This window comes from Pelodiscus sinensis, chromosome 6, assembly GCF_049634645.1.
Source record: "Pelodiscus sinensis isolate JC-2024 chromosome 6, ASM4963464v1, whole genome shotgun sequence".
NCBI lineage: Eukaryota > Metazoa > Chordata > Testudines > Trionychidae > Pelodiscus > Pelodiscus sinensis.
The window spans coordinates 84,410,651-84,435,239 of NC_134716.1; the positions used below are offsets into that span (position 1 = coordinate 84,410,651).

At 42.1% G+C, this 24,589-nt stretch overlaps 2 protein-coding genes across 7 annotated transcripts in view; one reads left to right on the forward strand and one right to left on the reverse strand.

Annotated features, from left to right (window-relative positions):
* The window catches only part of ANKRD31 (ankyrin repeat domain 31), a 195,420-nt gene that overhangs the window by 155,252 nt on the left and 15,579 nt on the right, over window positions 1–24,589 (reverse strand). For 2 of the 3 annotated variants that reach the window (XM_075932281.1, XM_075932279.1), the window contains exons 2-3: window positions 10,262–10,320; window positions 9,696–9,794 (exon numbers count right to left, since the gene is read on the reverse strand). In XM_075932281.1, coding sequence (XP_075788396.1) covers window positions 9,696–9,751 — 56 coding nt within the window. In that variant the 5' untranslated portion in view covers window positions 9,752–9,794; window positions 10,262–10,320. The remainder of the gene's footprint in view (window positions 1–9,695; window positions 9,795–10,261; window positions 10,321–24,589) is intronic. The other variant, XM_075932280.1, reaches the window with a different exon arrangement.
* Window positions 1–24,589, forward strand: part of HMGCR (3-hydroxy-3-methylglutaryl-CoA reductase) — a 39,894-nt gene that overhangs the window by 5,384 nt on the left and 9,921 nt on the right. For 3 of the 4 annotated variants that reach the window (XM_075932286.1, XM_075932287.1, XM_075932288.1), the window contains exons 2-11: window positions 2,909–3,095; window positions 3,528–3,639; window positions 4,869–4,956; window positions 5,207–5,291; window positions 11,356–11,461; window positions 15,530–15,636; window positions 16,947–17,063; window positions 17,318–17,469; window positions 22,392–22,636; window positions 22,766–22,935. In XM_075932286.1, coding sequence (XP_075788401.1) covers window positions 2,931–3,095; window positions 3,528–3,639; window positions 4,869–4,956; window positions 5,207–5,291; window positions 11,356–11,461; window positions 15,530–15,636; window positions 16,947–17,063; window positions 17,318–17,469; window positions 22,392–22,636; window positions 22,766–22,935 — 1,347 coding nt within the window. In that variant the 5' untranslated portion in view covers window positions 2,909–2,930. Of the gene's footprint in view, window positions 1–2,487; window positions 2,507–2,908; window positions 3,096–3,527; window positions 3,640–4,868; window positions 4,957–5,206; window positions 5,292–11,355; window positions 11,462–15,529; window positions 15,637–16,946; window positions 17,064–17,317; window positions 17,470–22,391; window positions 22,637–22,765; window positions 22,936–24,589 lie in introns of those variants that run through there. The other variant, XM_075932289.1, reaches the window with a different exon arrangement.

The window sequence follows — 24,589 nt, forward strand, 5'->3', positions numbered from 1 at the left end:
GTTCCTGATGGTGCCGGACCGTCAGATGCCGGACCAATGGAGTTTTACTGTAATTTTAAGGTACCAAGCATTTAAACATTCATCTTAGTTATTTAAAATTAATTGATTTCATGGTATGGAAAAATAAGCCACAAATTCCAGAAGTACTTGTCACAGAAACATCCAGTAACGTGCAATAAAATTACAGGTCTGTTTGCATAACCTTAGAAAGAGTAAATATCCTTGAAGAGCTTAGAATCCAAAAGTACAATAGAAAGCAAACAGTGTGGGATGTCGTTTTCATAACAGAGGGAGGTAGGCCCCAGACCTGGCGCAAACTGGGACTGAGCAGTCATCGCGTCTGCCGGATCCTGGACTGTTGTGCCTTTGCCTCCCTGCTTTCATACCATGGAGTCAATGCTAAGGGGAACCGACTCTTGCTCCCCCTTTTGATACTGGGGGGGAGGGGAGGGAGAGCGAGTAGTTGAGTAGTGACTTGACTTAAATCCCTAGTTTTAACAGGAGGCATTAAAAGAAAAGGATACATGTTTAATGAGGCTTATAGAAAAAGGAAGGTGCACTATTCAGTAGGGGTATTAGTGTGTAATAGAATAGTCATGTAACCAATAGCTTTTTAGCAGTTACACAACTGTTCAATAGTCCCTGGGGGTGGGACTGGCAGCCAGTGCACTTCCAGCCCCGCTCCCAGGGACCACCCTGCCATTTTATGCTGCTGTGTCTCTATCAGAGGTAGCAGCACAGGGTGGCAGGCGAGAGCCGGTCTGCAAGGAGAGCCAGTTTAAAAACCGGCTTCCTGTGCAGACCAGCTTCACCTGCCGCCCTGTGCTTCTGCCTCTGTATCTGGGGCAGCAGCAGCCTCGGTCCTTGGGATGCCTGAGCTCTCCATGACAGAGGCTGCTCCATGGCAGCAGCTCCATGGCAGCAGCTCCTATCCATGGGGGTCAGGGCAGCCTCTGTCCAAAGGGAGCTTGACTTCTCCACGGACAGGGGCTGCTGTCACAGAGCAGATTCTGTCCATGGCGGGCCGCAGCTCGTGGACAGAGGCTGTTCCGTGGGATACAGAACAGCCTCTGCGGGGAGCTCAGCCCCTCCCAGCCAAGGGCTGCTACCGCAGAGCAGCCTCTAACTGCAGCAAGCCCAGGCCTGCCACAGACAGAGGCTGCTTCGCAGCACAATTTCTGTCCCATGCTGCTGCCTCTGATATAGGCAGCAGTACCGGGGGGACAGCAGGTGGCTCCTGCCTCCCTCCTACCGCCTCTGTAGGAGGTAGCAGGGAGGGGGCAGGCAGGTCCGTGGAGTTGGCATGCACAGAGGGCTGGCTTGAAAGCCAGTTCCTTGTGTGTACTGGCTCCCACCTGTGCTCCCGCACCTTCTATGCTGCTGCCTCTCGGAGGGAGCAGTGTGGGGGTGAGCAGGGAGAGCTGGCTTAAAAGCAGACTCCCCATGAGCACTGGCTCCTGCCCCTCCCCTTTCCTGCTGCCTGATACTGAAGAAGCAAGGGGGGAATGCGTGTAGTAAACAGAATTAACCAGTGAGCCTATGTTTATCAATTAATCTTGTAATCTACACACTGTCATCCCTATGGTTTATTTAGGGACTGAATACAAAGGGAGGAAGGGAGGGTCTGGCTTTAAATATGTAAGAATGACTGCTGTGGAGGATAGTGCAAGTTGTCAGCATTGATAGAGAAGTGAGCCAGAGTAGGAGGGAAGTTACCTTCGGATTTGAGGTGTCACTGAGGAAGGTGTCCAAGAGATGTTTGAGCTGCTGATGAAGAGATGCTCAAATGGAGAGAAGTTGAAAAATCAGGATAGAGTGATAGTTTTAGTAGTAAGTAGTGTTGATTATAAAGATAATAGTTGAAGCTAGGGATGTAAAATCCTGCTTAATCAGTTAACCTAACGTTTAACCAGTTAACTGACTAGTGGGATCTCAATGCTCCAGCTCCTCAACCCACTGGGCTTCCACTTCCAGCTCCTGTGCTGGGGCAGGTGGCTGGCTCTGCTGGCTCCTGGTTCCTGGCTTCTGAACCCCACACTAGTGCAGGCCGTGGGTGGGGAGCTGCTCTCCAGGGAACTAGTTAACTATTACCCAGTAAGCATCACCTTTACTGGGTGATACTGGGTAACCGATTACCTGTTTACATCCCTAGTGGATACTGGAGTGAATGAGAGCAACCAAATGGAGAGTGTAGAAGAGTGGTTAAATATGCTTGTTGAGATTCTAAAAGAAGATGTAGTTATTGAAATAAGAACTTGAGGCCTCATCTACACTGAGTTTGTTATGAAAATTTACCGCTGCTACAGTAGCACTAATGACAATGCTAACATTCAGTACACAGGGTTATATGAAATAGTATAGCTCAAACACCAGTGTCTTTAAAACTAATTCCCTGCCATTGCTAGCACAAGAGCCTAAAATAGAGGCATCACCTGGAGAGTTCAAAGTCACTGCCATTGAGGAGAGTATTTGGAAGATGAAGCAGCTGTCTGTAACAAGGACAGAGGTGAGCTCGAGGAGAACAAGGATAAAGTAAAACTGGCCAGACGTAAGAGGTTGGTCAAATTTGCAAATGGTTTTCAGTGGATGGAAGAGGACAGAAGTGAGATTGGAAATAGAAATGTGGGGGCTTTGAGTAGATCTCTTTGAAAAGAAAAAGAATAGGGTGTTTACTGGTGAGATAGGAAGGACTTTCTTGGGGAAATCTGAAGAAGCAGATACAGTAGAAAATGTTTTCAGAACAGGAGAGGCAATACATATATGGAGATGGAGGTGAGATTCCTTAATATCTTAAAACAGATTGATTTGGAAAGTAATAGCTTGGAAGAAATTAAACAGTGCTCATTCTTTTTCCATTTTTAAGTTTTTTACTTAATTGTACTAAATTTTCTTTTGTTTCATGTTCTAGGTGTAGAAAAACAAGCTTGAAAATGCTGTCTAGACTCTTTCGAGTGCATGGCCTTTTTGTTGCCTCTCATCCATGGGAAGTTATTGTGGGGACTATAACTCTCACCATCTGTATGATGTCCATGAAGATGTTCACTGGTAATGACAAGATCTGTGGTTGGAATTATGAATGCCCAAAATTTGAAGAAGTAAGAAGTTAAATTTATTTTGTTTATAGTTAATCTACTACTTAACCCTTAAACTACTCTTAAAGTGCAGATTTTTCTCATAGAATAAGGACAGAGGGAGGGGAATTGCCTAAAATGTTAGAAATGAAGTAATTCTTTTTGCATATTTTTCCCATTTTAGATAGACATAAGCAGTTACTAGACAGTGTGACATAGTATATCTTTGTTAACTTGAGTTCTTAATCATAATGCACTTGGTAGACTAGGAACACTTCAGTGTTTTTGCAATATTTAAAGATTGTAAAATTTGATATAGTATGGTCAGTTATTTTAATTGAAACAATTGAAAATTTTTATTTTGCAGCTTCAAAAATTTAAATGTATGGCACTTTTAATTGTTAAACTTTCATTGTGTTTTAATGAGTCAACTAAAGCCATTTTTATTTCAAATAGGATGTTCTTAGCAGTGACATCATAATCCTGACAATCACACGCTGTATAGCAATCCTTTATATATACTTCCAGTTTCAGAATCTAAGGCAGCTTGGATCAAAATATATTTTGGGTAGAGTATCTTATTTTGTATTTATTATCTTAGTTGCTTGGTTGTAGAATAGTGTTGTTGGTTGTTAGAAAATAAATGTTCAAACATATAGTGGGATCAGTCTGTCCCTCTAATAAGTAACAAGATGAACATTTCAGTATTAAAACATTAAAAGTGAAATAATTATTGAAGTTTTGACTGTCTCAGAAGTGAGGTGGGAGTATATAACTTTTTAAAAATTTAATTATTGAAGTATGCATTGACAAAACTTCATCCGGTTTCCACTTCTGTGATGTCATGAGAAATCTGGGAGGATGAAGTCCCTTTCTCTAGTGAAGAACTAAGAGATTTGTGCCTAGGATTCCTCAGGATCTTCAGTTTTGTTAAAATGTAGAACTATTCACACTCTGAATAGCCAAAAACTGTGATTCTCTTTGGGGAATCTTATAATTGAAAAAAAAATCACATTTAAATCCCATTCATCAGAATTTTGCACGTGCTTGTGATTTTCACACAGAATGTCAAGAGGGAGTTTAAGTTTGTGAAGAAAATAGGATCTGTTCCAAAGAGCATGTTCTTTCAAATGTTCTTATTAAAGGGTAAAAAAGATTAGTGTTTATTAAAACTAGCCAAAGGAAAATAAATTTCCCTTAGACCAGTGTTTCTCAAAGAGGCCTGTAAAATCACTTTAAACACACTATGGTGGCCAGTTAGCAGGTTTCTCATTTACCGGCGCCATGGTCACAGAGCCTTGCAGCTCCCATTGACTCTGGTTCACCGTATGCAGCCAAGGGGAGATGCGGGAAGCTGAAACAAACCTAAATATCTCTTAATAATTTGAATTCTGTATTTTACGTATGTACAATAAGCATGCATATGTCAAAATAGATATTTTACTGTGATCATTCATAAATGATAGGGTTAGAAAAGTCCTCTTACTTCATATTCAGCCATTGATTTAAAAGCCTCTCAAGTAAAATATATAATCTGAACTTAAACCCATTACCTCCAAAACAGATTAAATTGGAGCAGAGTGTTGAAAAGTTCCTCTGGGCTAGAGTAACAGTTAAACACTTGAGTCAGAGATGTTTGTGTACAGTATTACTGAAAAAGAGATGTATGTAGTGTAAAATCGTATGAACACAGTCCTTTAGAAGGAGGAGAAAATTAGTTTGTGAAATGTTTAGGTTTCAGTGCCTTCTTATTTCAGTCTGGAAAGGTCTAAAATTGCAATTCTTTCATTTTTAAAGGTATTGCTGGCCTCTTCACTATCTTCTCAAGTTTTGTTTTCAGTACAGTGGTAATTCACTTCCTAGATAAAGAATTGACAGGCTTGAAGTAAGTACTGCACATTTCAAGGTTTTTAAAAATGTAAATGGCTTGAAATCCTTGTGCTTGTGTTGGATAATTTTTTAATTCTAATGTAAAGCATGGTTCTTGTCTAAATTATTTAAAGCTCCATCATTGATATATTAACATGATTAGCTGCTGTTTTAAAAATGATTTTCCATTGTGTATAATTCACAAGTTTATTGTTTTTAAACTTTGGTATTGCATCATTAATGTGTTCCTCTGTCTCTTGTTTCAGTGAAGCTTTACCATTTTTCCTGCTTCTGATTGATCTATCTCGAGCCAGTGCATTAGCCAAATTTGCACTTAGTTCCAACTCACAGGTCAGCCTTACTTTTTATAATGTAGCTATTGAACTTAATACTTCAAGATATATGAGCACATGAACAAAAATATACATACTAATAATAATGAACGTAAAATATACATACTAATGCTATGTCAGGTCTTCCTACTGTCATGTGGTTCGATTTTTAGATCCAAGGGAAACCAGGACACTCCAGAGAGACTTAACCACTTTCTTATTTATTGCAAGCTTTAAGCAGTTAATATAGTTGTTTAAATTTTACAAGTCTCAAAAGCACCACCCAATTTAAACCTTAAATACTATAAATTCTAAAGCAGTTAATACAGCTCAATGCAAAAACAATTAATAGAAGATTATTATAATATACTAATTAAGCCTAGTTCATTTACACTTCACCCATATGCTACCTACAAAACCAAGCCTTTAAATCCCACCTGTCGAAACACCATGCATTACTGTAGCCAGTGTGAAGGGGTCTATTACTTCTAGTTACAATGAGCAGGACCTGTGGGTCAATCCTGCTCCCTCCCTTCCACTGATTCTTTTCAAAAATGAGCTGCAGATGCAGATACCCATGGATATAAAGCAGATCTTTGCGGGTTTGCAGGGTTCTACTTACTCCATGCCATCCCTGACACTATTTTTGTGCTGCTGATTCTGTGATAGTAAATCTGTTTAGCTCTGTCAGCTAATCAAATCCCTCAAGGCTAGTTTTTACAATATCTGTTAGCACTGTAAATAATTTAGCATTTTAGTAAGTTTCAGCCTTTTGAATCCTGAGATTTTATAAACCTAAGAATCTACATTTAATACTTCTTGTGGAGGAAGGAAGGCTCCTATTTGTCCCTAACTAGTATACTTGCTATAATGGCCTTGGAAAGGGTTCAGAAAAGGGCAACTAAAATGATTAGGGGTTTGGAACGGGTCCCATATGAGGAGAGGCTAAAGAGACTGGGACTTTTCAGTTTAGAAAAGAGGAGACTGAGGGGGGATATGATAGAGGTCTATAAAATCATGAGTGGTGTGGAGAGGGCTGATAAAGAAAAGTTATTTATTAGTTCCCATAATAGAAGAACTAGAGGACACCAAATGAAATTAATGGGTAGCAGGTTTAAAACTAATAAAAGGAAGTTCTTCTTCACACAGCGTGTTGTCAACCTGTGGAACTCCTTGCCAGAGGAGGCGGTGAAGGCTAGGACTATAATAGAGTTTAAAGAGAAGCTGGATAAATTCATGGAGGTTAGGTCCATAAAAGGCTATTAGCCAGGGGATAAAATGGTGTCCTTGGCCTCTGTTTGTCAGAGGCTGGAGAGGGATGGCAGGAGACAAATCACTTGATCATTGTCTTCGGTCCACCCTCTCTGGGGCACCTGGTGCTGGCCACTGTCGGTAGACAGGATACTGGGCTAGATGGACCTTTGGTCTGACCCAGTACGGCCGTTCTTATGTTCTAATGAACACTTGGGGATCCAGGTTTGTTTGTTACAGCCAGGGGTTAATTATAGCAAAAGAGACAGGGGACAGGGTATCTGTCAGCTTGAGCCCCACAGTGGGGTCTGACAACTCCTTTGGCCCTGCAAGATTGAGGGATGCGGAGATGATAGCTTCTGCAGCCCCTCAGGGCTACAGTGGGGCACTGAGCTTTGTTTGGGACCAAGAGAGCTGTCCGCCCTGGGACTGCAGGTGGGATCTACGGACCGGGCTTTCGATAACCTAATTGTTACCGTACATCAGGGCTGCTCAACTTTGGAAGCTCCAGGGGCCACAATGATGTTCTCAGCACATGCTGAGGGGTGCAACTTAAGTGCAAATATATATGCAAATAGCTTTTTTAACAGTGACAGGCATGAATACAAAAATTAAGGTAAGACTACACAACACACAGGCCCCATTTAAGTCAGTTCTGCTGATTATTAATAAAATCTACCCGATTTCCACCCATGTGACAGCACTTCTAATGAGCAATGACAATCCAGGAATTTAACTACTAAAACACATATCAACAGAAGACTATTGTATAGACTACTTTTTTGTTTCAGCTCCTAGCCATGTGTTGAGCTCCATGTAAACCCAAACTGCACCGTGGGCCGCAAACAAATGGGCCGTGGGCCGCATGTTGAGTAGCCCTGCCGTACATGATGTTATAGTGAGAGATACTGTAGTTTTAAAAATGCCCTGAGTGGAAGAATTATTTTTCATAATGGGAATATATCTGCATAAAACATACCTCAGTGAAATTGCTTTTTTATTATTATAGACATAAATGATTTTTCAAAAAATCGATGATGCAAGTACATGTAGGACCTCCCTGGTCCAGCACCCTTGGGACTAGGGATGTAAGTGATTAACGACCAACGGATAAGCAGGAGCTTATTGGTTAGCACTGATAACTAGTTGCTTCCCCCCTCACCTCTCCAGCTGCAGCTCTGCTATATTAAGAGATGGGAGCTGGCATGTGAAGACTCTGGCTCAGTCCCTGCTCCCACAGGTCATTGCTCAGCTCCCCCTGCCACAGCCCAGCTGAGCCCTGTGCCAGCTCCTGGCATCCCCCTGCCCCTGCAGCCCAGATGAGCCATGCACCAGGTTCTCCCCCCTCCCCCACTTGCAGCCTAACTGAGCCACATGCTGGCTCCCGGGCCCCCACCATAGTTACCTCTAAGGTGCGCGCCTGCGTGGGCATGCACCAATAACTTGAGTCCCGCCCACCTTCTTATCAGGGTTGTACAATGATTGCTCAACTGCTCATTTGGCGGAGTTTTGTGGCAAGAGTCTTCCCTGCCCCAAGAGCAGCTGGGCAGCCATCATATGGCCCTGGCCCTAACATCAGCCCTTCCCCAGGGCTGGAGCTGCATCCAGAGCGGGCTGTATGGCGGGGCCAGGGCCAGAGCTGCCACATGGTGGGCTCTTGCTGCTGGGGCTGGAGCTGCATAGTGGGGTCAGCTGAAGCAGAGCTGCATGGCTGGCGGTTGCCCTGTCATAGGGCTGTTCTTAGAGGTGGGCATATTGGGCCCATGCCCAGGGCACCACAGCCAGAAGAGTGAGGGGCAACTGGGTATGGGTGTTGCTGGGCAAAGTGGGTGGCGGGTACTGGGCACAGGCTGGGGGTTGGGGACACAGCTGGGAGAAAAGTGTAGGAGTTGGGATGAAGGGGGCACTGCAGAAGTTAGAGGCAAAGGGGGCACAATGCAGGGTTAGTGGTAAAGCGTGCACAGAATGGGGCTGTAGGGGTTGGGGAGCCCATGGATGCAGGAACAGTGGGAGCAAGGCTGGGTGGGAGTGAGACTGGGTGCCAAGCTGGGTGGTTTTTCAGGGTGGGTGAGTGAAGGGTCATTATCCTTTGTTTTGGTATTTTTTCTTACATAATTTAAATGATCTCTCTCTATAAAAAGCTTTTCCTGTGGGATGACAGAGTGATATGAAATGGGCGGGGGAGTCAGAGGCTTAGTGCGCCCACTGAACCAGTGTCCACCTGCCTCTGGGCCCTGCCCCTAGCCTGCCCTGCCCACACCCCTGTCGCATGGCTTTCCTGTGTGTGCCTGACTGAGCCTGGGCCACACTCTCCTGGGCCCGCTGTGAGCGGGGCAAGTCTGAGCTCTGAGGCTCTCCAGAGCCTCCACTCTGCACTCCAGGCTCCCTGGACTTGCTATGGAGCAAAGCTGCCCCAACACCTCATTCAGAAAGGCTGGGTTGTGGGAGGGCTGTGGTTCATGCTGCTGGGGCTGGGCTGCCCGGCCTGGTGGTGCTCTTGGGGGGAAGGGGTGCATGCAGCTCAATGAATTCATGGGAGGGGACAGGGTGTGTGTAGGGAGGGAGGAAGGGGGATAGAGTGATATGGGAATGGTGGGGTGAGGGGGATATAGGAATGGATGCAGGGGGATGGACAGTGTGAAGGTTGGGGAGGGGTTAGGGAAGGATGGGGGTGTAGGAATGGAGGAAGAAGGTGGGGGTAGGGATAGGCAGTGTGTGGGGGAGGGGTTAGGGAAGATGGTGAGTGTAGGAATGGAGGCAGGGGGATGAAATTGAAGTACAGGTGTGCGGGGGGAGGGGCGGGGATGAGAGCTGGGACTGGCCTGGCCTTGGCCCTGGCCAGTGGGTTGGGGGATAGCTAGAGCTGGCCTGGCCTTGGCCCGGTGGCTGGGGGAGAGCAGGGAGATCCGGGGCTTACTACCGCCAGAGAGAGGGGAGTTGGCAAGCATAGCGAGCAGGGGGCACAGTCCCCTTGAGTGAGTGTGTGTGTGTGTGTGTGTGTGTGTAATTTATACTAATATGCATATTTTATATTTATATAAAATAAATATACATTTATTGGCTGCCATAGTGGCACACATCCAAATAAGAGCACATCACGTCAATATTGGTGCACAAGACAAACTCACTCTACTCATGGATGGAAAATCTTAGAGGGAATACTGGCCCCCACCTTCTGCAGTGTGCCAGGACTCTCATCCTGGAACATCTGTGGTTATGCCAGATCATGGATGTTGCCGGAACAGAGAATCCCAGATTTTAGAGGTGCAACCTGTAATAAGATAAAAAAGGAAAGAAAGCTGTGTTGGTGGCATAGCCTTTGATCTGGAATAATCTAGGTTTTATTATAGAAAGCACAGTACTTAAATGTAAAAACTACTGAACTACTTTAAAAAGGATTAAAACTCAAGTAGACTCATGCATTCACTTGAAGTGTTCACTAATTTTTATCTTAAAGTTTGTGTACTAGTCTCTTGAATAAATGTTACCAGAAGTCTACGTCAGTTAAATTAAAAAAAAAAAAAACTACTATATATTTTAGAGAGTTTGTCTGTTTGATCAAGAACTGCTAAATGGTATGAACTACGACCGTCAAATTCAGTATACAGCTTTCTCTTTTATAATTAAATCAAGGGAAGAGTCTGGTTGTGCCAGAAAAACAGGATGTGCCTGGAAAGGGGTTACTTCTCATAAAAGCAAATAGAAGAGAGACATGATCACTGAGTCTTTAAAACTTACATAACTGAGCAAATGTTGAACGAGTCTGAACCAAGATGAGCCAGAAAAACAGGATGAACCTGAAATAGGATTGCATCTTAATGAACTTTACAGAAAAGAGTTAAAATGGAAAAATTTGGAATAGTGCTCTGTTTTGGCACAGCTAACTCAGTACTTAAGATTTGAAAGACAGAAGAAAATGTTGTTTAAAACCAAATTGGCTATAGACCTTTTCTGTTAAACTCTTGTCATTTACTATGTTTTATAGGGATGATGTTAAAAATGCACTTGATGGAATTCCCATTTTAAAAAATATACTAAAAATTATATGGAAAAATGTTAATACTCCTCCCTCCCCTTAAGAAATCCAAAATAAAAATTAACTTCATAATCTAACACTATAATTTTGAAAAATACAATCATTTAAATAAAGCACGTACATTTTCCTTTTATTAAAAAAAAGCTTACTTGAGTTAAGAACCTGAGCAACACCAGGTAAATCTGTTAGATTAGAATAATTTCTAGCCAAAAATGGAGAGTTGTACAGTCATTCATCAGATTACGTAGATGGTGAAACAATAAAAATGATTATCAAAGGCTAACATCAATTTTGGATTGATTAAAGAACAGAATCAGCCTTAAGAGAATTTGAGAAATGAACCTCACGTGTCTGTATTAGGCCATAGTCACATATATAATCAAGGTGTTAAGCCTTTTTAATCCATGCTTATAACCTTGATTTCCACGCTTTATATAAAGAAAAGATGGGGACTCTTATACCCAGGTCTCGCCAAGCGGCAGCGAACCCCGCTCACCAGCCACGCAGTTCTGCATTCTGCGCATGCGCAGATCGCTCTGCGCTGGCTCTTCTAGGGTGTAATCTACTCGCCACGGGCGAGTAGATTACATTATTTGTCGAGCCCTGCTTATACCTATTCTAGTATATTTTTTGCTTGATCACCATGGTCTTTACAATTCACTTCTACACAAATCAAAAGTTAATGCGACTCATCCCATTCTTTGTCATAAGGCAGTCTAAGGATAAAACTTTGCAAATACATGACTGTTTCCATTTTGTGTTTATTTTAATTGATAGAAATTCTTGTGTTTTTTAGGATGAAGTACGAGAAAATATTTCACGGGGAATGGCAATTTTAGGTCCTACTTTTACTCTCGATGCACTTGTTGAGTGTCTTGTGATTGGTGTTGGTACCATGTCAGGTGAGTAATACAGTCAGAAGTCTAATTATCCTAAGCTAAGAAAAAAATCACAGATAAGATGTTTATTATCCCTAGGTCTGCTAACAATAGATGTTCTAAGTGGTCATATTTCAGTGTCTTGGCACAACTAGGGAGCTATAGTCATTGCTTATATTTTGAATTGCTTTTTGTTACCTTAAAACAGATGTGAATAGTCTTGTAGGTGCTAATGAGCGTGAAAGAAAATGGTGATTTCCATTGAATTCTTGTAGGACACTGCATTGGTTCAAGAATTTCCTGCACAGATCATTTTACAGGGTTGGAGTCTTTATTTTGTACAATATTTATTTTGTACACTCATTCCCTACCAATTTGGAATGAACTGAACTCTCCCACTATAATGAAACTTATAAAATCTATTAAACATGAAATAACAATCATTATGCCTCCTTCATATTGTTTTAACATGTAATTCATTTTAGAAACATTAATTTTTAAGGGTTATTAATCTGTTTTATCTACAAAAACCAAACTTTTATTTACATTTTTCTTTTCTCCATTTTTAATCTTCATTGGCTCTGTAGTAGATCTTTGTTTTAGGAAATGTAAGTACTAAGCATTTTTATGAAGAACTTTTCAGATGTAAATAATTTGGCTGTTTTAAAAATAAACTTGAAGTCATAAATCTACAATAAGGCCTAAATGCATTTTTTCATTTTTCAGATTTAGCTGTCTTGCATATTGGCATTGAATGCCACTCACAAAAGTTTAAAGATGCCCTGCTAAGGAATCTTTCTTTTTTTAAAAAAAAAAAATAGGTTTGCACACTTTTGCTACTTTGATGTATAAACAAGGCCTGAAACTCAGGCTTGTTCACTTTACCTTTCATGGTTTTGCTGTGAGACTGACTGGATATTTCAGAGGATTTATTTTTTTAGCTTTTTATATCTTAATCAAAGAATTTAAGATGCTGAATCTGTAACTTGAACATAAGAATGGACGTACTGGGTCAGACCAAAGGTCCATCTAGCCCAGTATCCTGTCTGCCGACAATGGCCAGCACCAGGTGCCCCAGAGAGGGTGGACTGAAGACAACGATCAAGCGATTTGTCTCCTGCCATCCCTCTCCAGCCTCTGACAAACAGAGGCCAGGGACACCAGTTCTATCACCTGGCTAATAGCCTTTTATGAACCTAACCTCCAGGAAATTATCTAGCTTTCCTTTAAACTCTGTTATAGTCCTAGCCTTCGCAGTCTCCTCTGGCAAGGACTTCCACAGGTTGACTACACGCTGTGTGAAGAACTTTCTATCATATTCCCCCTCAGTCTCCTCTTTTCTAAACTGAAAGGTCCCAGTCGCTTTAGCCTCTCCTTATATGGGACCCGTTCCAAACCCCTAATCATTTTAGTTGCCCTTTTCTGAACCGTTTCCAAGGCCAAAATATCTTTTTTGAGGTGAGGAGACCACCTCAGACTTGGATATCTTTTGTCCTAAATGTCAGTTGTTTATATTAACAAAAACATTGTTTAACAGTCTGACTAAAAAGTCCTTCCACTCAGTTTCTCAGGTCTCATTCCTATTGTTATTTCATTAGTTCTTCAGTCCTTACAGAGTCTTGTAGGCGAGACAAGATCTGAATTTCTAATGTAAAACCAATTTTGGTGTCATGAGTTATAAAAACCTTTCCAAATATTTTCATGCGTCAGAAAAGTGCACAAGCCCCCCATTCTTTATTGGACCAACTTCTGTTGCTTTGAGAGAGAGAGTTTTGAGCTTACATAGAGCTAACCTTTATCATCTTTAACCTTGAAAACATATTTTAGCCTGCCTACCTGAGCCCCCTATTTCTTACTTTCAAATTAATGTTATTTAAATATATCTTTGGGATACATTTAACTTTTAATTACAGAAATGCTCATAGGGCAGACTGAAAATGTTTAATATTTAACATATTCAACATAATATATTCAACTTTTTTTTTTTTTAGTTTATATAGCAAAATTCAGAAGAAAGTTAACTGCTCATATGCCCAATGGTTACAAGAGAACAGCCACAGTTTAGTACTCTTCCTGATTCCTTAAATACATTATTGATTACCTCTGCTCAAATATCACAGATTAAAGTTTACTTTGAAATCAGCTTCTGGCAGACAGATGAATGAGGAGTCACAATCTGAAACCTGCAAATTTAGCACCTCAATTTAGCACTGAGAGCTTTAAAATACTAATGCAAATTTACATTTTACATAAGATGATTGTATTATTCTTAAAGGTACACCATCTAGTAGTCTGATACTAAGTTCATTGCCTTCAAAGTTCCTTTAAAAAAGCGTTTTGAATGGAGACTTGCCCCAAAACACAGATTTTTCTCCTTTTGACCTTGAGAAAATTAGGGAACAGAAAGAACTTTGCATAATCATTGATCTGACATACACAAAACACTATTATGGACCACAGGAGCTCCCAAAGACACTATGCTACTCCAAGATCTTGACAGTTGGACATGAACTGGGTAGGTACTAGTCTTGCATTTGTAGATCCTAATCTTGCATTTATATTTCAACATCGATACATTACAAATATTTAATGATGTTGAAATACAATGAAAGATCACTCTTGATTTAACGTGCACTCTTTTCACAATCTAGGGAATAAGGATCATAGAATCATAGAATAATAGGACTGGAAGGGACCTCGAGAGGTCATCGAGTCCAGCCCCCCGCTCTCAAGGCAGGACCAAGCTCCGTCTACACCATCCCTGACAGATGTCTATCTAACCTGTTCTTAAATATCTCCAGAGAGGGAGATTCCACCACCTCCCTTGGCAATTTATTCCAATATTTGACCACCCTGACAGTTAGGAATTTTTTCCTAATGTCCAATCTAAACCTCCCCTGCTGCACTTTAAGCCCATTACTCCTTGTCCTGTCCTCAGTAACCAAGAGGAACAAATTTTCTCCTTCCTCCTTGTGACACCCTTTTAGATATTTGAAAACCGCTATCATGTCCCCCCTTAATCTTCTTTTTTCCAAACTAAACAAGCCCAGTTCATGAAGCCTGGCTTCATAGGTCATGTTCTCTAAAACTTTAATCATTCTTGTCGCTCTTCTCTGTACCCTTTCCAATTTCTCCACATCTTTCTTGAAATGTGGCGCCCAGAACTGGACACAGTACTCCAGCTGAGGCCTAACTAGTGCAGAGTAGAGCAGCAGAATGACTTCACGAGTTTTGCTTACAACACACCTGTTGATACAACCTAGAATCATATTTGCTTTTTTTGCAACAGCATCACTCTGTTGACTCATATTCAACTTGTGGTCCACTATGACCCCTAGATCCCTTTCCGCCATGCCCCTTCCTAGACAGTCGCTTCCCATCTTGTATGTATGGAACTGATTGTTCCTTCCTAAGTGGAGCACTTTGCATTTCTCTTTATTAAACCTCATCCTGTTTACCTCTGACCATTTCTCTAACTTGCTAAGGTCATTTTGAATTATGTCCCTATCCTCCAAAGAAGTTGCAACCCCACCCAGTTTGGTATCATCTGCAAACTTAATAAGCGTACTCTCTATCCCAATATCTACATCATTGATGAAGATATTGAACAGTACGGGTCCCAAAACAGACCCTTGCGGAACTCCACTTGTTATCCCTTTCCAGCAGGATTTAGCACCGTTAACAACAACTCTCTGACTACGGTTATCCAGCCAATTATGCACCTACCTTATCGTGGCCCTATCTAAGTTATATTTGCCTAGTTTATCAATAAGAATATCATCTACACAAATAACACCTCTAATGAACTTGAGTGAATTGTGTGCTTGGAGGAATACATTTCTCATAAAAACAGAAAGAAATTATGTCCTGGGTAATATCCCCTTTTACAACTAACTTTGGAATAGAACAGAGCAAAAAATTACATTTTTTTTTTGTACGTCAATTCCAGTAATTAACTAATCATTCCCTTCTCTGATGTACAAACTAAACTTATCATTGTGCTATCATTGTAATACCTTTTCATCATAAAGAAAGCATATTATGTAAGATGTAAGCACAACATGTAAGAAGGTTTTCTTCTTTTTAATATAGGAGTGCGACAACTTGAAATCATGTGCTGCTTTGGTTGCATGTCTGTTCTTGCCAACTACTTTGTCTTCATGACTTTCTTTCCTGCTTGTGTGTCCTTGGTATTAGAGGTAAGACTAGTTTCAAGATGGCATCAGTAGTATACAATATGCTGGTATCCTGTTTTTCTTTATGGCACTTAAGTTTAGCCTTCTCAATGTATATCCTATTACACATTTATTTCTTTGTTCAAGAGGAGTCATAATCAAAGTTATAACTTGCAGGGATATGTCAGTCTGAAGTAGTTTTTAGATGTTGAAAATAATAATGGTAAATAATTTTCCAGTTATCAATATTTAAAACGTATAGTTTCTTGTGTGTGTTCAGTTTTATTTTTCTGTAATAGCATCTACACAAATAACACCTCTAATGAACTTGAGTAAATTGTGTGCTTGGAGGAATACATTTCTCATAAAAACAGAAAGAAATTATGTCCTGGGTAATATCCCCTTTTACAACTAACTTTGGAATAGAACAGAGCAAAAAATTACATTTTTTTTTTTTGTACGTCAATTCCAGTAATTAACATGTAAGGTCAGCATTCCAGTCTTTAGCTTTCAGTATGATGTTCAAGCCTAATCTAATGCTAGGAAACACTGAGGATCATATTTTGAGGGCTGCATCATTGTGGATTTCAATCTTGATTTCTGGATATTTGATATACAGGCACTATGACTATATTAGTCAAGATTTGTTGTCTAAAGTTACATTTCTATATTTGTATTTAAGCACCTAAATGGTATGAATTTTATTTTGTTCACTTCAAAACTGCTGGACAGTTCTCACTTGCTCAGATAGACTTCAGTGAGATTTGTGGATGCTCAGCTTCTTTGAAAATTGAGCCACATCCAGGCCCCAATTCAGGAAAGGCCATGCATAAATATTTTCCTGAATAAAGAGGTTTTTGTGAATCAAGGTCCTAAGTCATTTTATGGATTTTAAAGGCTTATCTTTAGACACACAAGTTTGAGCATTTTCGGCTGAGAGCCTCCCGTTTGGGTCTTACATTTTTTCTTGGTTCCTGTATTGCCATTAGGTGTTCAGTGTGGAATTAAGTGGCTCAACTGTAACAACAGACTTGTGTGCAGAAGAAAGTTCAGGCAGTTTAACTAAAGACATGATTTTTTAAATGACTTAGCAAAAGGCTGCAGGGATATTCTTATTTTGGCTTAGGGTAAGATGATCCGGAGTCATTGTAAGCTAAACCAGAACAAGCCAGTTTTAAAGCAAAAAGAAAGTGCCTACATAGGAGGCTGGACTGATTTTTAAAACTGACTTAGATTAAACTGGTACCACTTTTTTGTTTGACACTCTTAATCAAATTCTCAAATGAGATAGTAGTAAAAAGCTCACTTGCGTCTTTTTTTTTTTTTAATTATAGCTTTCTCGTGAAAGTCGTGAAGGGCGTCCCATATGGCAGCTTAGTCATTTTGCCCGTGTTTTGGAGGAAGAAGAGAACAAACCAAACCCTGTAACTCAGAGGGTTAAAATGATTATGGTATGTGGTTTTTTCCCCCCCTTTCTTTAGAGAAAAGCATCCATATAATTAAATGTATGCATAAATATTTCTCAGTTACTGTAAAGTTACATTCCCTGCATGTTATCAATGCCATCCTTTAGATTTAAGCGTAAGAGGACGTGGAAAAGTTTAAAAAAAACAAAACAAAAACAAAACTTTTATGCTGCTTGTTATTAGAGTTGCTGGTTACTTACAGCTGGAAACAGGTTTGACTGTTCTCTCTCCTTTTTAAGTCTTTAGGTCTGGTTCTTGTTCATGCTCACAGTCGCTGGATAGCAGAACCATCTGCTCAGAACAGTACATCAGAAAATACAATGGGAATGGATGAAAATGCACCAAAGAGAATTGAACCTAATGTTTCTCTATGGCAATTTTATCTTTCTCGGTGAGAGATTGTCTTAGTCCTTCTAAGTATTCTGTTGCATCTTCCATGTGTTGGGACTTATTCTATTGTGCTTTCAGGTTACTTTTTAAGGCAGAGCTTTTTTCAGAGCAGCCGTAAATCCATTAGCTCTGGTCACTATAAGATTCTTTTTTCAGAGCAGCTGTAAATCCATTAGCTCTGGTCACTATAAGATTCTTTTTTCAGAGCAGCTGTAAATCCATTAGCTCTGGTCACTATAAGATTCCCTACATATGGAGTTCCCTCTGGGTATGTCTACACTACCCTGCTAGTTCGAACTAGCGGGGTAATGTATGCATACCGAACTTGCTAATGAAGCCCGGGATTTGAATTTCCCGGGCTTCATTAGCATAAGCGGGGAGCTGCCATTTTTAAATCCCCGCTGCTTCGAACCCCGTGCAGCGCGGCTACACGGGGCTCGAACTAGGTAGTTCGGACTAGGGTGCCTATTCCGAACTACCGGTACACCTCGTTTCACGAGGAGTAACGGTAGTTCGGAATAGGAACCCAGTCCGAACTACCTAGTTCGAGCCCCGTGTAGCCGCGCTGCACGGGGTTCGAAGCAGCGGGGATTTAAAAATGGCGGCTCCCCGCTTATGCTAATGAAGCCCGGGAAATTCAAATCCCGGGCTTCATTAGCAAGTTCGGTATGCATACATTACCCCGCTAGTTCGAACTAGCGGGGTAGTGTAGACATACCCTCTGAGACATAGCATTCCATCGTCATTCCTGTATAAGATCCACAGTCTAGCTGTGGTAAAAAGAGTGTAATCAGGGCTAGCAATCCTCATATGCCATAACTTTACTTTAGGTCAATGGTTCTCAGTGTGGTTTGCGGATCACTAGTGATCCATGGCTGTCTCCCAGGTGGTCCATGGCGGGAGCTCACCCTTCCTCCTCCATGCAGAGGGGAGCCCGTGCTGCTGCTGCTGCAGCCTCGTGGTTGGCGCGCAGCCGTGAGACTGCAACAGCAGCTCCGGCCAGCAGCTGGGGAGATGAAGAAAGCAAACTCACCCCCATATTCCTGCGGGCCATGAAGCTTCACATGGAGGAGGGCTGCCACCATAGTAAAATTGGCACTCCCTCGGTTGTTCCTGTGAGGCAGGCAGCAGTTTGGGCTGTGCAAGGCGTGGCCGGTCAGGCTCTTGTGGTGCATGAGCAGCCAGTGCCCCCCCACTTCCCTGGCAGCAGGTTGAGTTGTGCCATGCCTGTCAGCGGTGAGAGGAAGCAACTCTGGGACTGAGGATCCTGTACATGTAGGAGGCAGGGGGGATTCAAGGCCTTTCTGGGCTTTTCACCAAAATTCTCTCTAAGCTGCATGCCCAGTAGTTCAAAGCTCTGAGCAGGTAGAGAGATCAGCTGATTGGCAGAATGGGCCTCTGTAAACAGCAGCTAAATGCTGCCTGCCCCTTTGTTTGAAATGGAAGACAATCAGCAGATAAGCAGGGAATGAATGGCTGGGAGGAGGGAATAATTCATTGTCTTGGGGGGAAAATCCCATCTGCTAGAGGAGACAGGCAGAAACCCAGCAGTCTCTTCAATCCTCCTCATCTGGGCAGGGGGAGGTAAAGGGACTGACTGATTGCATAGGGTAGATGGGGAGTGCTGACATCTGTGTAGTGAGATGGAGTCGGGGGGCAGTTTGTTCGGGGTTTGTTAGGCTGGTTTTGGGGGAGGAGGATGGGGGAAAGCCAGGTGTGTGTGTGAGTGTTTGTGCTAGGACATTCGCATGTTTACATTTCAGACATGATTATCAAGATCAGACTAACACTACTACCTCTGTTGTTTTCATCATGCATTTCAGACAAAGTTTGCATATAGGTGTTAAAAGACACTTTTCTTTCTTATTTTAAGCCATTAACAGTTTCAGAGAGGTAGCTGTGTTAGTCTGTAGCTGAAAAAAACAGTGAATAGTACTAAGGTGCTGCAGGACTTATTTGCAAGCTCTTTGAAACATGCAAATATCTACAAACCCTGAAGCCATGTGGTAATTTGTTCTGGAGCTTCTACTCTTCCTCCAGTGGAAGAAGGCTAATTGCCTACCTTTAGACAGACAGCACCTTTGTAAGTCACTAAGGGTACCTCACTGCAACTAATCACAGGTGTCTTGTTTTATTTCATTCCACATATATGGACTGCTTCAAATATATGTATACATATATTGCGTGTGTATATATGTATGTATGTGTGTGTGTGTTGTTTGTATTGGTGGTGTACATTGACACTACAATATGGGTGGTGTATATAAGAAAATTCAACCCGCCCAAGGATAGAAAATGTTAAAGGGAAAACTGCTTTGCACCCACGGGAACTCGGTCTAGGGAGAGGAGCTGAGCAGTGGCTCGGCCCCTGAGGACGCCATGGACTAGACCCTGTGAAAATCCATCCCTTGCAGTACTGGACACCCTGGGGTCACCTACCCGCGCACCCCTGCCTTGCTGGGCCATGCCCAGCCTCCCTGCCCCTTCATTAGCTATGAAGGAAGACTGAAAAAATTGAGCTTGTTTAGTTAGGAAAGGAGAAAACTGAGAGGGGACATGATAGCAGTTTTCAAGTATCTAAAAGGGTATTACAAGGAGGAGGGAGAAAAATTGTTCTCCTTGGCCTCTGATGATGGGACAAGAAGCAATGGGCTTAAATTGCATCAAGGGAGGTTTAGGTTGGGCATTAGGAAAAAACTTCTTAACTGTCAGGGTGGTTAAACACTGGAATAAATTGCCTAGGGGAGTTGTAGAATCTCTATCACTGGAGATATTTAAGAGTAGATTGAATAGACATCTGTCAGGGATGATCTAGGGTCTAGGCCAGTGGTTCCCAAACTTTTTGGAATCATGCCCCCTTTTTGATTTTTGAGAAGCCCCCCCCAGCAGCATGCCCCCCCGTTTGGGAACCCATGGTGCTAGGTGGTGCTTGGTCCTGCAGTGAGAGCAGGGGACTGAACTTGAAGATCTCTCAAGGTCTCTTCCAGTTCTAGTATCTATGATTCTGATATTCCCTGAAACCCTCCCCACCCCGTGCCACCTTGACCCCAGCCTTATGTCCAGGGGCACCCTCTCCCTGAACCCCGTCAGATATTCTGCCCTCCAGCTTTAGCCCTACGCTCTCCCTGCCTCCATCTCCCTGCCCCTGGCCAGATACCCTATCTCCACTTCTACCTCCACTTTGCTCCTGTATCCATTGTTGCTTCTTGCACACTCCCTTGCTCCTGCTCACTCCCGCTGGCCAGACACCCTACTGCCAGCCTGTTTCTGCATCCTCCCTCCCAGATCCTGCACGCCATCCCTAGCCCAGTCTCTTGCAGCACTGTCCCGCACATTGAACCGCTCATTTTTGTCCCCACCCCAGAACCAAACAGGATCCATAAAATCCACTAACTCCAGAACCCCAGAAAAACAAATCTGGCCTATGGGAAGCCCTGAACATCAGTCTTCCCTGTCCCTTCCCTTCCCCCATGGGGCTGGAATGCCAGAGGAGTGAGGTGTCTCAGTTGGGGCCATATCAGTGAGGGTGGAGTTTTTTCAGGGAATTCTTTTGCTTCTCACTTGTGTGTTCCCCAACTGATTTTTCTGTGGGTCAGTAGCCCCTGACACACAAAAATCTCCATATCTGCCATAAAGAAAGAAAACATTGAAACCTTTTGTATTGGACATAAATTAATATTTTATTTTATTTAAAATGAAATTTGATAAACTAACATGAGAGAGATAAAATGCTCAGTCTGTTTAATAATTTAAATCAAACCATTCTCCCTAGTTGCAGTGCTAGCAAAATGGCTTGGGCATAATTATGTAAGTAATGGTGAGTTTCCATTAACAGCTGGTGGTCCATGGAAAGATTTATATTGAGCCAGGTGGTCCACAGGCCAAAAAGTTTGAGAATCTCTGCTTTAGGTCCAATGCTGGCATATTTCAGAGCAGGCTTAGACAGGCTGAAGAGGTGGGGCATCATTTTTAAATTTTGTGATTGTACCACAGTGGATTTCTTTTCTTATTTTACTTCCCAAGTACAACGTCTTTTATATTGGTTACTAAACAAATCTTTTAAGACACATTATGTGGGAGAGGAAAAATTGAAGCTGATTGACTGTGGCGAGACTGTGTTTGTCTAATGTTGTCTAGTCATGTGTTTGGACCAGCTTCCCTTCTCCCTACAAACATGGGCACAACTTCTCCCACACATCCGCCACCTATCTCCAAGGCCTGAGAAAAACATTGTCACTGTTCTCTCCCCTTTTCATTAATGTTTTTCGAGTATTACAGAAATGTGAGCTTTATTGTCAGCACTTCTGTCAGTCACAACTCAATTAAATCCACAGTGGGAGCAGTGGATTCCTATCACTTCTGAAAATCAGCCCCTAAAATCTCTTGATTCTCCTTACCTATTTAAGCAGCTTAATTTCCGTATCCACTATAATAGCTGCCATGCATGGCAAGAGATAATAAACCACACTACATTTAGCAGGAGAATTGTTAAATCAGTTATTCAGTTGTTGAATGGCCCACTTTTGGAGTGATTTGATATATTTATCTTTGCTAGGGTTTCAAAAGATGTTCTCCAAACATCCTGGAGTGCCATGTTGTTTCATTTCTATAGTAACATACTTCAATAATCTGATGTAAAGAGGGTAGAGTGATTGGAGTATTAATAATTGCATACATTATGATCAATATATTGCTCTTGTTAAAGCAAATGGATGATTATAATACATTTTATAAAATGTATAGCTGTATATACAAGATTATATAAACGTTGCAGGTTAGCTTTTCAGCATGTATTTTTAGGTAATAGCTTGATAGTCCTGCTTGGTTGTTAAAGAAGTGTGTGAGTTTATAGTGATATACAAATGTTTGTGTATATATATTCAAAACACATTTAAATTTACTTATTATTTGATCCTCCTTCAGCATGACCAGTTTGGACATTGAGCAAGTAATCACTCTTGGCTTAGCTCTTCTTCTTGCTGTGAAATACATCTTCTTTGAACAGACGGAGATGGAGTCCACACTCTCACTGAAGAACCCCATAACATCTCCCTTGATAGTTCATAAAAAGATTCCTGATAATTGCTGCAGAAAACAATCTGGACTTCTGAAAAATAGTCAGAAATCCCTCACTGTAGACGAGGCTTTATTTTCCAAAGAGAGAGAAGGTAATATAGATATTTAGGTACTTTGGGTACCGGGGGCTGATCCTGCTGGGGCTATTTTGCAACTAAAAAACTTGAGTCTGTTTGAGATGTTTGTAATCTGGATTCCAATTTTAATTTGTTTTTATGCAGTTGAAATCATGAAACCTGTATTAGCAGAGCCATCAGCCAAGGCTACCTTTGTGGTTGGTAGTTGCATCCCTATGGTTACTTCTCTTCCTAACAGAAAAGAGCCTGAAATTGAATTGCCCAAAGAGCCACGCTCCACTGAAGAATGTTTACGTATACTTGGAAATCCAGAGGTAAGAAATGAAAACTACAAGGTTTCCGGTTCTACTGAGTAGTTCAAAACTAAAACATTATAAATATTTAAAAATGTCACAGTGAAACCATGATTTGTGAATGTTTTTTTGCTTTTACAATTTTTTCAGTTGCTTTTACAATTGAATATGTGTGTAAATAGTATGGTTACACTTTTAGTACACCCATTGCAAAATACACTTCAGATATCATTTCTGGTCCAGTCAATTTCTGCTTTTCAGTTGTTTGTATATGTTATGATTCTAGAATGCATATGGCCAAAAATTCAGTTTTTGCCCATTATTTTTGAAAAAAATATTTGTTACTGTGTCCGCTCCCCACCCCACATTTTGTTATGGTAGCTTTCCTGCTCATGACGAGCTAGAGCATTAGTCCATACATCTGCTAACGGTGGCTAGCTGGGAGCAACACAAGATGCTCCGTTTTCTTCACCCTCAGCTTTCAAGCTCTTTGAAATCTCTGAGATTGTGAGTCTACCACAGTATAGAAGTTCTGGATTCTGATTCCCCATGCGACGGTATTGTGCTTTCTCCAGACCAGTGGTTCTCAAACATTTAATGTTACTCCCTACCCCTCCTCAAAACCTGCCTGCGTTTCCCTTACAGGAGCTGAGGTCAGGAGCTGGGTGTAGAAGGAGAGGTGCGGATAGTGGTAAGGGGGCCAAGGCTGGTGTCAGAGCCAGGGGCCTAGTCTGGAGCTGGCCTGGGAGCACAGCCGTGGTCAGGGACTGGGAGTGGAGCCAGGAGCCTGGGCTTAGGCTGGGGACAGAGGTAGGGCCAAAGCAGGGCTGGGTGGCACTCCCCCTCCATCCTTTTTGTGGGGAGTAGTTCTCTTCCCCCCCCCCCATCCTCCCTCAACCTTCTTGAATGTTCCTTTGCATCCCTGGGGGCCGCACTCCCCACAGTTTGGGGACTACTGCTACAGACCACCAGATTCCCCCCCACCTTTCCTCCCTCCCCCAAGAAAATTAGAGAAAATTCCATTTATGAACTTGTACATACAGTAATTTGTTTTCTTTAGAAAGTTCTATACACAGAAACTCAGCTGGCATACATTACTTTCAATTGATCTGTGATAATTAATACTACCCAAGGATTTGCTCTATGGTGTAAGAGTCTCTTTTCATCCTGAAAAAAAACAATGATACAGGCAGTCCCCGGGTTACGTACAAGATAGGGACAGTAGGTTTGTTCTTAAGTTGAATCTGTATGTAAGTTGGAACTGGCGTCCAGATTCAGCCGCTGCTGAAACTGACCAGGGGCTGACTACAGGAAGCCTGAGGCAGAGTTGCTCTGCTCTGGGCTTCCTCGAATCAGCCGCTGATCAGTTTCAACAGGCTGAATCTGGACGCCAGTTCCGACTTACATACAGATTCAACTTAAGAACCCCAGGCGTCCCCAAGTCAGCTGCTGCTGAAACTGATCAGCGGCTGATTCCAGGAAGCCTGGGGCAGAGCAACTCTGCCTCGGGCTTCCTGTAGTCAGCGCTGGTCAGTTTCAGCAGCGTCTGACTTGGGGACACCTGAGGCGGTGCTGCTGGGTTGCTCCAGTAGCGCCACTCCTTGGCGCTACTGGACCAACCCAGCAGCACCCCAGCTGCTCTGCCCCAGGCTTCCTGATTCAGCCGCTGCTGAAA